The following is a 12,192-nucleotide window of genomic DNA, read 5'->3' as shown; positions in this document are numbered from 1 at the left end:
TCCCTATCCTTCACTGTCTCCCTGAGCTTGTTCAAACTCATGTCCATCGAGTTGGTGAGGCCATCCAACCATCTCATCTTTTGTCGTTCGCTTCTCCTCAATCTTTCCCAGCATCAGGGTCTGTTCCAATGAGTCAGCTCTTAGAGGATAGTTCGATCTAGTGAGGCTGTTAGAGGCACATGAAGCAGAGAAGCCAACTTTAATCTGCCCATTCAGGTCTCCAGTCCTGTCTGCTGGAGATGAAGAAGAAGCAGATCCCTTGATTGGCTTTCAGAGCAGCTTCTTCCCTTCAGAGCTGAGCTTTTTTGCTTTGAATACCCTGAAGACCTAAATCTCTAGAGCCTCCATCTGCTTTTATCTACTTTTCAGCTACCCAGGTGACATGTCTTCTAGCTGGCTTCTGGCTTCAGACAGACTAAAATCCCCCTTAATCATCCTGCTGGCATTGTTTCTCTGACGGTTACAGAGACCACCGGTCTCCTGGGGGACCCAGGGAGTCATCTCGTGTTTACAGGTAAATAATGAGTCATGAAATATATTTACATACCAGGACTTCAGCAAGATTTCAATAAAGATAACTAGTGCAGGGTAAAGCTGCTTCCCAGGGAGGATGGATGATTCATCACACGTTTAAGAAAAGACAAGCCTCATTTCCTCCCCAGCTTGAGGGGATACATGCTCTGTACTCTGTGATCTCCAAGTGGGAGGGACTTGGCCACCCCTGGGCCCGGAGAAGGAGTGTCAACCACACTAGTGAACTGAAGGTTGCCTGTAGTTATGCCCTGCTGTCTGCTGGCCCTTCTTCTGGGCACTTTCTTAGGTGGGTTCTCCTCTCAAGAGCTCACTCTCTGAATCCAGAGCCTTAGCTTTTGGTTTGACTCCATTTGGTACATGCCTTCAATGGTCTGGAATGAATATGGGAGTTTAGTCTTAGTGGCTGGTGTGCTGCGTCTTGGTTTTCTCCATCTCCAGGAAGGAGTTTGCTTTCTTGGTCTCTTCTTGCCCATGGACCCTTCCCAGTCTACTCCCCATGATGAGTTCTGCATGCCTGAGCCATGGAAGGGCTTTGAACCATCGCTCTCTCAGGATGGGAAGGTGAGCTGGGTGGGTTTCTTCCACCTAAATGGCCTTTTATGCTTCCCGCAGGTGTCAGAGCTCAGACCATCCATCAATGGCCATCCACCAGGGTGCAGCCTGCAGGCAGCCCGCTCTCTCTGGAGTGCACCGTGAAGGGGACATCAAACCCCAGCCTGTACTGGTACCGGCAGGAGGCAGGGGGGAGCCTCCAGCAGCTCTTCTACTCTGTTAGTGCTGGCCAGATAGAACCTAGGGAGTTCCAGAACTTCAAAGCTTCCAGGCCCCAGGACGGCCAGTTTACCCTGAGTTCTAAGAAGCTGCAGCTCAATAACTCGGGCTTCTACCTCTGCGCCTGGAGTCTCACACTGCACTGGGTGGGGCAGACATCTGTGCAGAAACCCCATCCTCTCCCATGCCCTCCTCACCCACTGCAGCAGCCCTCACTCAGGGTCTAGGCGGAGGATGTCTGTCACTGGGTTTCTGACTGTCAGCCAGCGTGAGGGCAACAGTCTCAAGCCAGGGTCTCCAAAAGAACTTTACTACGTTCTTGCTTTTTGTTTAGTCACCCAGTCGTGTCTGACTCTTTTGTGACCCCATGGACTGCCGCCTGCCAGGCTCCTCTGTCCATGGGATTCTCCAGGCAAGAATACTGGAGTGGGTTGCCATTCCCTTCTCCAGGAGATCTTCCCAAGCCAGGGACTGAACCCGCGTCTCCTGCATTGGCAGGTGGATTCTTCACCATGGAGCCACCAGGGAAGGCCCACCACGTTCATAGGGAGAAGGGAAAAGATTTATGTGTGGAGAAACCTGTGACATGCAGGCACACAGTCACATTCCTGACGTGCGGATGTCTCGTCTAGGCTATCATGCCTCAGCCCTGAAACTGTGCTGTTCCTTGCCCATTGCCCTCTTCTCCCACATTCCTGTGGGTCTACGCTGGGAGCTGAGGCTGTGCCTATGCTGACGAGAGACGAGAGGAATAGCATGCACCCGCACTGGGGTGTGATGTGATGTGGGACCAGTGAGCAACTCTGCAGATGCCAACTCAGGTCACCTAATTAGTTACTTTTCATCACCTGGAAAAGTCTCCTGTCCTTGCTCTTTGTGTGAAAAATAGACATCTTGTGGAGGCTTTGGGCCAGGGAAGGAGCAAGATGTTATTGTAGGGGCTACAAGAGTGATTTTGTTAGTATCAGAAATGTGTACTTAGGAACATTGATTATTGTTTTGAGTTTTAGATTTTTTAAAAAATTCCCATTCTATTGTGTCTCCTGCCTCTCCTTATAGCAATGGAGGGAGCAGAGAACCAGATGGTGATCAAAGAGATGCAAGAGACCGGATAAAGAGAGCATGTGTGTGTAAAGGCAAAACCCTGAAAGAGAGAAATTACTTGCATGGAAATAAAGGAGAAGAAAGGCTCATGGGGATGGCTGGAAAGAGATACCCTAGTTACCTTGGCAACTGAGCCTCCTTCCTCATCCCACAGCCCCGCATCCCTCCCTCCTCCTCCTCATTCCTAAAAAGACTTTCTTTTCTAATGTCCCTTCTGTTCCACGAGGGGGCACAAGAAGTCTTAAAATACTCTGTTCCTGGCATCATTTCATTTAGGACAATTCAGACATGTGTTTGTTTTCAGTACCATTTAAATCTGCAGAATAAAATCAGACAGAGACACAAAGCAATCAAGTCAGTATTGAATAACACTCAAGGGTCCTGTTGCACCTTAGGTCTACCATGTATTAAGCGGATATATATGCTGGACACTCAGAGCCAACACAGGGATTAAAAAGAGAAATGGAATACACTCAAGATGGTGCTGGGTATGGTCACAGCATGGCGTAGTTAAGACCCTCGGGATTTGGATTAGCAGATACATACTACTACATATAAAATAGACAAATGCCAAGGTCCTACTGTACAGCACAGATAACTATATTCAATATTCTATGATAAACCATGATGGAAAAGAATATGAGAAAGGATAAATATATATATGTATAACTGAGTCTCCTTGCTGTAACCAGAAGCTAACACAACATTGTAAATCAACTATACTTCAAGAAAAAGCATAAAACATAGAAGTTGCAGGAAAAAAATCAAGGCACTTTTTTTTTCCTCCCCCATGTGTGAAAATTTAAATTTACTAAGTCAATCAGCAATGCTTACAGCCATAAAAATAATACAGCTTACAACTCAAGTTTGGTTCATATTTAGCAATAAACAGCATCTTAAGCCAATGTTTGGATGTTGGTTGATCATTGACTATAAGCAGAAACAGATCTCTCCCTGAAACAGGTTTAGTTAATAGATTTTAATATGTAGGGCAGTTTTAGATTAATATAAACTGAGCAGATAATAAAGTTCTCGTATATGTCCATTTCCTCCCCAGCCTTCCCCGTTACTAATATCTTATTTATGTGAGTGTGGCATGCTTATTATTGATATATTGATATATTATTATTGACTAAAGTCCATGGTTTACATTAGAACTTACTCTTTGTGTTGTACATTTCTGCGGTATTAGACAAGTACGTCGTGTCTTTTATTAACCATTACCGCTGTCATCAGCCGTCATGCAGAAGAGTTTCACTGCCTGACAAATGCCCTGGGCTTGTCTACTAACTTGTCTCTTCTTTCCCTACAAAGCCCGGTAACCACCGATATTTCACTGTCACTGTATTTTTAAGGCCTTTGGGTTTTGAGTTTAAATTTACCAGCTCTTATGACCTTGTGTCCATTTTCTAATCTCTCTGGAATTCATCTTCCTCTCCTGCGAAAATTTCCTTATTGGATCATTAAGTATGTTGATATAGATGGCATTTATGTTATGAAGCCCTATTATAGGGTCTACATTTCAACAGACATTATTTTTGTCTCTGAGTTTACAAGATATTTGGATTACAGCTTACCCAAAAGAGGGCTTCCCTGATAGCTCAGTTGGTAAAGAATTCACCAGCAATGCAGGAGACCTTGGTTCGATTCCTGGGTTGGGAAGATCCCCTGGAGAAGGGATAGGCTACCTACTTCAGTATTCTTGGGCTGCCCTTGTGGCTCAGCTGGTAAAGGATCTGCCTGCAATGTGGGCAGACCTGGGTTTGATCCCTGGGTTGGGAAGATCCTCTGGAAAAGGGAAAGGCTACCCACTCCAGTATTCTGGCCTGGAGAGTTCCATGGACTACATAGACCATGGGGTTGCAAAGAGTCGGACACGACTGAGTGACTTTCACTTTACCCAAAAGAAAGACTTGCTTTTTTTTAAAATTCTCTGAGTTTTAAAGTCTTTGACTGAGTTTGTTATAATATTGCTTCTATTTTATGTTTTGGTTTTTGGTCATGAGGCATGTCGGATCTCAGGGATGAAACCCACACCCCCTGCATAAGAAGGTAAAGTCTTAACCACTGGACCACCAGGGAAATCCCGAAAGACTTGTTTTTTTTTTTTAAAAAAAACTCTCTTAAATTTAAACTCTGTAGTAATTACTAGTATTTTTAAGGGCTAAATATACTTTAATAGAAAAAATATGAAACTTGTACCATATGCCGTGCTTGTTGGGATATTCATCTTTTCTGCTGGGCCTATATGTAGACCCAGAATGCTTCTTAACAGTGAGGTGTTCCAGGGACTCACTACTATTCAAGGGGTATTGTACTATTCAAGGAGAGTTGGTAGAAAGTTTAAAACAGATTATTTCTGTAAGAAATTCAGAAAAGTTCTGAAAAAGCTTCAGAAGGAGAGAACTTTATCTGGAGGTTGAGTTTGGGGACAGGCTAGTATTTAGATAAGCAAAATGACATTCCCAGCAGGAGAGTCAGTTTGAATAGAAATGCGGAGATCTCCATCAATATTGAAAGTGAGGAAGCAGTCCGGATCACCACACAGGGCAATAGAGAGATAGGACTGCATTCACTGGTAAAGGGAGGCTAGTTAAGGAGAGGCCTACAAGCCATCCAAATTCATCAGGACAAGTTACTATCCGCCATGATATCTGCCCCATTCCTAAAGAAGAGTCCTATTTCCATAACTGCTTCCTGCAGTTATGGGAACTGGGCGTCAGAAATCTACAACCATTGTAATGTCAGGAGACAAATGAAACCAGCGCAGGACAGAGGCTACTACTCAGAAATGCGCTCTCCTGCCCGGAATTCATCAATTTCACTCACCCTTTTGGAGAGATGGGACTGTCTCTTTTGAGCAGACCTTCCAGCACCCCTGACTCTGACTCTGTAGGTGTGTCTGGACAACTCTTCCCATACGTGTCATTCCCCAGCCACTGGCACGTGGAAGATCCAGGGCCACAGGCTGGTGGCCAGAACTCCCTTCACATCTGGATCTTAGCCACTTGTGGGATTCATAGGGAGAGACCCTGGGGGCTCTAAGTGGCTTGGGGAATCTGGGGAAGGCCTAATGAGATAAAATTGGGTGACTTCCTGGTTGCGCCCAGGATTACATGCTATGAGCTGAGGATGCTATGGTTCTTTGAGCTGCTGCAAAGCACATCTACCCTGTTACTTATCCGGTTGTGTCCCGTTCTCTCCTTGGAGGTGTTGTGTATGGCTGTGTGTTTTTCTGTTCTCTCTGGGCTGTGTTCTCCCTCCTCCTCTTGCCCAGATGGGATGGACCTTGCCCATCACACAGACCCACAAGGCCTCAGCAGTAGGGATGATGCTGAGAGAAACCCGGTCACTAGGGCACACAGACACCAGCGCAGAGAGCCAGGGACCGTCCCTTTCTCAGTCTGTTGATGACCTAGGGCTCCCTTTCCTCTGAGTCATTAGCACCCACTCTTGAGATGAGTGGAAGGAAGTGGGAGGGTGTGTGTGGAGGGTGGGGGGAGGGAGTTGCCTGAGAGATGTGGGGCCAGAAGGCACCCCAGTGGGGTCCCAGCAGTTATGGCAGCTGCTCTGCCTCCTTCGGTGTCTCCAAAATGCTCCCTGCAGCCTCTGATGTAGCGCGTAACCTCCAGCAGGTGTGCGAGTTGTGTTGGGGGCGGGGGTCTGCACGTGCAGCTGAGGTGCCTGGATCTCCCTCCAGAGACCCTCCCCTCTCCCACTGTAGTTCTATTTCCACTGCCTGGGTGCTCACCAGAGGCCCAGGCAGAAAGGACCGCATGGGAAGAGGGTGAGGCAGGATGTGGTGAGCGTGGTGTTCGAGAAGCTCAGAAGGTGGGGGGTGGGGGAGGGACTTTCACAGGCGCCCCAGATGCAGGACCTGGTAAATGTCAGACCACATCCTGTTGTGAGTCCCCGGGACAGTGCAGGGGCAGGTGTGTGGCTGTTGCTGCTTATACTGATTTTACTCAGAGATAAACAGCTTGACAGACAGCGCTGGGCTCAGACACCCCATCTCTTCCCTCGCTGTCTTCTAAAAGACCCCAACCTGCTGCTTTTACTTCCTGGCCTTTGATTCAAGCCCGTTCTCCTTTAAACACTATTTTTTTTTTCTCTCCTCATTCAAGGAGCTGGACCTCTTTCCAGGTGCCAGGGCTCCAGGTGCCTTTAGTTAACTCTGGGATTCCTGGGTCAGCACCAACTCCCTGACACCATGGACAGCCTCTGAGACTGTCATGCATGTGAATGGTTTGTGTCTGGGAAGAGCTTTCTGCTGCTAAGTCGCTTCAGTCGTGTCTGACTCTGTGCGACCCCATAGACGGCAGCCTACCAGGCTCCCCTGTCCCTGGGATTCTCCAGGCAAGAACACTGGAGTGGGTTGCCATTTCCTTCTCCAATGCATGAAAGTGAAAAAATAAAGTGAAGTCACTCAGTCGTGTCCGACTCCTAGCGACCCCATGGACTGCAGCCCACCAGGCCCCTCCGTCCATGGGATTTTCCAGGCAAGAGTACTGGAGTGGGGTGCCAATTAGATTGCCTGAGTTACCTTTATCATGGTGATTTGGGGCCTATAAACTTTGAACCACTGAATCTGAAGAGCAGAGCTCCAGATTCCTTAGAGATCACTTTGTCCAGTCTCCTCACTTCACAGAGGAGGCAATTGCAGCCCAGAGAAGAAAAATGAGTTGTCCATGCTATGCAGCTATGGAGAGCCAGAAGCCAAAGCCCTGTGTTTTAGCAGCTCCTGGATCTCAGGCAAAGCTTAGGGGAATGTGAACTGAATGTTAAACAGTGATCTTGTTATGAATTTTATGAACCACTTGTGTAAGAATAAACAAGTTACAATGATCAGATCTGAAGTGGCCTGAGGATGGGGAGGTAACAATGAGGAACTGCAGAGTTAGAATCCTGCAGAAACTAGAGAGTTGCAGAGATGAGCTGAAGAAACATGATAAAGTTAAGCACTCCCTGACACCTTGCCCTCCCCCCCTCCCCCGCCAAAAAAAGAGAGGAATCTGAATACCTGAACACAGGAAAGGGACCATGTGTTCACAAGCAGCACATGTGGTGAAGACTCGGGGTTTGAGTCAAAACTGAGCTCTGTGAGTCAATGGGGTGAGTGGGTGCAGACACTGACGAGTTGCCCTAATGGGACCAAAGTAGAAGGTACAGTGAACAGGAAGTGCAGCTCCCTCTTCCCCTCTGTAGGTCAGAAAAGCACAGTAGGAAGATGGAAACAAATGGAAACATTGCAGAAGAGAGTGGCTGGGTTGTGGAGAGAGTAGGAGTACTCAAAACTGTGCCATATGAGACAAAAAATTGAGAGAACTGGAAATGTTTAGCTTGAAAAATGAAGTTTTAGGCTAATAATTATCATAATAGCAGCTAATATTTATTGACAACTGTGGATAACAGCTATTCCTGTTGTGTGAATTAAATAAGATGAAACCACCTTACGAAGTTGGGATTGTGATTGGGCCCATTTTATAGGCAGGAAAGCTGAGTCTCAGAGGTGGTCATTTGCCCAAGATCACATAGTTTGTAAAAGCAGATCTAAGGCTTGGAACTGTGTCTCTTTGGCTTTAACATTCGTGTTCTTTGTTGTCACAATGTTCTCATCTATCTACTGCATCCTTTTTCCATTCTTCAAAGTCAGACTTTTAAAGGTTCTGCTTGTTCTGTCTCTCATAGATTCGTGGACTCAACTAGAGATGGGCATGCTAGTTGTCTTAAGAAGAACTTTCTTAAGAGTATAATTATGACCAATGCTTGTCACGACAATGGGATTTATGGAAACCTAAAGCGGACACAATTCTTCATAGTGCTGTCCAGTGATCAAGTGACCTATCCAGACAGGTCAAGAGTTCTCTGTCCTGGGACAGATCAAGTATAACCAGGGGGAATTCAAGGCTCTGCAATTTATGCTTCTTTACCACCAGAGTATCTATGATTCCAAGATCCAGTCAAGGTCAAGACCCATGGTGGGAGTGAGGGTACACCAGGCTGAGCAGCAGCTACTGGAGTGGCCTACAGCTTGGGTAGGGGTGTCACTCAGGATCACTATCAAGTCACTATTTAAAAATCCACTCCTTATGTCAGCAAGTCTGGTCATGTTGTGGTGGGGGTGGGTCAATGGGAAGTCCTATAGTACAGTCTTCCTGTTAAGACCTGCCCTCACACTAACGGAGGTCAGCTGAGATAAGTAGAGGAAACTTTCGTGGAAATAGTCACAGCTTTGGCTCTTTTTCAGTTCTATTTGCTGATGTATAGACCCATCCTCATCTCTGGGACCCCATTTCCCCAAGAAGCCCTCCTAGGAGTCCAGGTACAACAATGGATGAGAGGGAGGAGAAAGACACACAGCTGGGACCTTGAGGGAGGGCTATAGTGAGCAAAGAACATGTCGTGTGTTGCAGGGCGGCGATTCAGGACTCAACCAAGCACTGCCACTGTCAGTCCCCAGGAGAGGCAAAGAGCATGGTGGCTAAGCAGCCAGGGACTTCAGATCCACAAGAGAAGAAAGTCCTCAGGATGGGAAGGGAGGATATCCAATGCTAGACTGAGGCAGGAAATGCTTTATTTGGGTGGCCGGGATGGGAAGGATGACATGTCACATGATAGGGTCTCAAGGTCCAGAGATCACCTTTCTGGAAACTGTGGGACTCTGCCACAAGTAGCAAGAATGAGTTGCAGTTACTGTTGTTGCCAGGCTTGGTGGCCTTCTGCACTGTGAGTCTTCCTATATGGCTGCAGGGCCATTTCCATGGACATAGAAAAAGGGAATTTGGTGATGAAAGTTTAAGAAGCAGTCAGTGGGATTTATAGTACCAGATCTCATCATCTTATTTGATCAGATCAGATCAGATCAGTCGCTCAGTCGTGTCCGACTCTTTGCGACCCCATGAATCGCAGCACACCAGGCCTCCCTGTCCATCACCAACTCCCGGAGTTCACTGAGATTCACGTCCATCGAGTCAGTGATGTCATCCAGCCATCTCATCCTCTGTTGTCCCCTTCTCCTCTTGCCCCCAGTCCCTCCCAGCATCAGAGTCTTTTCCAATGAGTCAACTCTTTGCATGAGGTGGCCAAAGTATTGGAGTTTCAGCTTTAGCATCACTCCTTCCAAAGAAATCCCAGGGCTGATCTCCTTCAGAATGGACTGGTTGGATCTCCTTGCAGTCCAAGGGACTCTCAAGAGTCTTCTCCAACACCACAGTTCAAAAGCATCAATTCTTCGGTGCTCAGACTTCTTCACAGTCCAACTCTCAAATCCATATATGACCACAGGAAAAACTATAGCCTTGACTAGATAAACCTTTGTTGGCAAAGTAATGTCTCTGCTTTTGAATATGCTATCTAGGTTGGTCATAACTTTCCCTCCAAGGAGTAAGTGTCTTTTAATTTCATGGCTGCAGTCACCATCTGCAGTGACTTTGGAGCCCAGAAAAATAAAGTCTGACACTGTTTCCACTGTTTCCCCATCTATTTCCCATGAAGTGATGGGACCGGATGCCATGATCTTCGTTTTCTGAACGTTGAGCTTTAAGTCAACTTTTCCACTCTCCACTTTCACTTTCATCAAGAGGCTTTTTAGTTCCTCTTCACTTTCTGCCATAAGGGTGGTGTCATCTGCATATCTGAGGTTATTGATATTTCTCCCGGTAATCTTGATTCCAGCTTGTGCTTCTTCCAGTCCAGCGTTTCTCATGATGTACTCTGCATATAAGTTAAATAAACAGGATGACAATATACAGCCTTGACGTACTCCTTTTCCTATTTGGAACCAGTCTGTTGTTCCATGTCCAGTTCTAACTGTTGCTTCCTGACCTGCATCTAGGTTTCTCAAGAGGCAGCTCAGGTGGTCTGGTATTCCCATCTCTTTCAGAATTTTCCACAGTTGATTGTGATCCACACTGTCAAAGGCTTTAGCATAGTCAATAAAGCAGAAATAGATGTTTTTCTGGAACTCTCTTGCTTTTTCCATGATCCAGTGGATGTTGGCAATTTGATCTCTGGTACCTCTGCCTTTTCTAAAACCAGCTTGAACATCAGGAAGTTCATGGTTTACATATTGCTGAAGCCTGGCTTGGAGAATTTTGAGCATTACTTTACTAGTATGTGAGATGAGTGCAATTGTGCAGTAGTTTGAGCATTCTTTGGCATTGCCTTTCTTTAGGATTGGAATGAAAACTGACCTTTTCCAGTCCTGTGGCCATTGCTGAGTTTTCCAAATTTGCTGGCATATTGAGTGCAGCACTTTCACAGCATCATCTTTCTTATTTGATAAGGATTTACAAAGGGAAAACAGATTTTTTTTTTCAAATTTTTCATCAAAGATTTATTGAGCACTTACTATGTACTATGCATTGTTCAAAGATTCTTATCCTTATGGAGCTTATGTAAAGATGTCTTTCCAGGAAGCAAGACAGTTTCAAGGAAGTAAGGGAGAAGCACTACAAAATGACAAAGGACAAACTGGAGATGGTAATCATCAGAGTAAATTTTACTCAGGATCTAGGTAGTCTAATATCACTGGCTTACATATGGGTGGCTTATGCATGAGATACCAAGATACCAAGTGAACTTGGGGATTACATTAAACAAAAACTTACACTAATTACAGTCTGTATATGGAAATAGGTAGCTTTTGAATATCTATAATTAATATCAATTATCTTTTTCCCTGTATCCTTACAGTAGTAATATGAAGTGGTTTGGGCTCACCTTTATTGTAAATTTATTAAAATAGGAATAAAGATACATTTATTACCTTTCTTAGTGACAAAGTGAAAGTCACTCAGTCGTGTCTGCCTCTTTGCAACCCCATGGAGAGTATACAGTCCATGGAATTCTCTAGGCCAGAATACCAGAGTGGGTAGCCTTTCCCTTCTCCAGGGGATCTTCCCAACCCAGGGATCGAACCCAGGTCTCCCGCATTGCAGGCAGATTCCTTACCAGCTGTGGCACAAGGGAAGCCCAAGAATATAGGAGTGGGTAACCTATCCCTTCTCCAGAGCATCTTCTGGGCCCAGGAATTGAACAGGGGTCTCCTGCATTGCAGGTGGATTCTTTACTAACTGAGGTATCAAAGGCAGAGGAACCATTGTTCAAATCGCCAACATCCGCTGGATCATCAAAAAGGCAAGAGAGTTCCAGAAAAACATCTATTTCTGCTTTATTGACTATGCCAAAGCCTTTGACTGTGTAGATCACAACAAACTGTGGAAAATTCTGAAAGAGATGGGAGTACCAGACCACCTGACCTTCCTCCTGAGAAATCTGTATGAGGGTAAGGAAGCAACAGTTAGAACTGGACATGGAATAACAGACTGGTTCCAAATCAGAAAAGGAGTACGTCAAGGCTGTGTACTGTCATCCTGCTTATTTAACTTCTATGCAGAGTACATCATGTGAAATCCCAGGCTGGATGAAGCACAAGCTGGAATCAAGATTACCGGGAGAAATATCAATAACCTCAGATATGCAGATGACACAACCCTTATGGCAGAAAGCGAAGAAGAACTAAAGAGCCTCTTGATGAAAGTGAAAGAGGAGAGTGGAAAAGTTGGCTTAAAACTCAACATTTAGAAAACTAAGATCATGGCATCCAGTCCCATCACTTCCTGGCAAATAGATGGGGAAACAATGGAAACAGATCACCCACCAAGACAGATTTTATTTTAGGGGGCTCCAAAATCAATGCAGATGGTGACTGCAATCACGAAATTAAGAGATGCTTGCTCCTTGGAAGAAAATCTATGATCAACATAGGCAGCATACTAAAAA

The 12,192-nt window shown here is 45.6% G+C and overlaps 1 gene segment (V, D, J or C); it reads left to right on the top strand.

The window, feature by feature from the left end:
* Positions 1-633: 633 nt before the first annotated feature.
* On the top strand, positions 634-1,699 carry LOC102399307. The segment is given in 2 exon segments: positions 634-820; positions 1,147-1,699. Coding segments are annotated over 2 exon segments (429 nt in total).
* The last annotated feature ends 10,493 nt before the right edge of the window (positions 1,700-12,192 follow it).

Source organism: Bubalus bubalis, chromosome 8 (assembly GCF_019923935.1).
Source record: "Bubalus bubalis isolate 160015118507 breed Murrah chromosome 8, NDDB_SH_1, whole genome shotgun sequence".
In the NCBI taxonomy this organism is placed as follows: Eukaryota; Metazoa; Chordata; class Mammalia; order Artiodactyla; family Bovidae; genus Bubalus; species Bubalus bubalis.
This window is presented reverse-complemented; position numbering and strand designations above follow the sequence as displayed.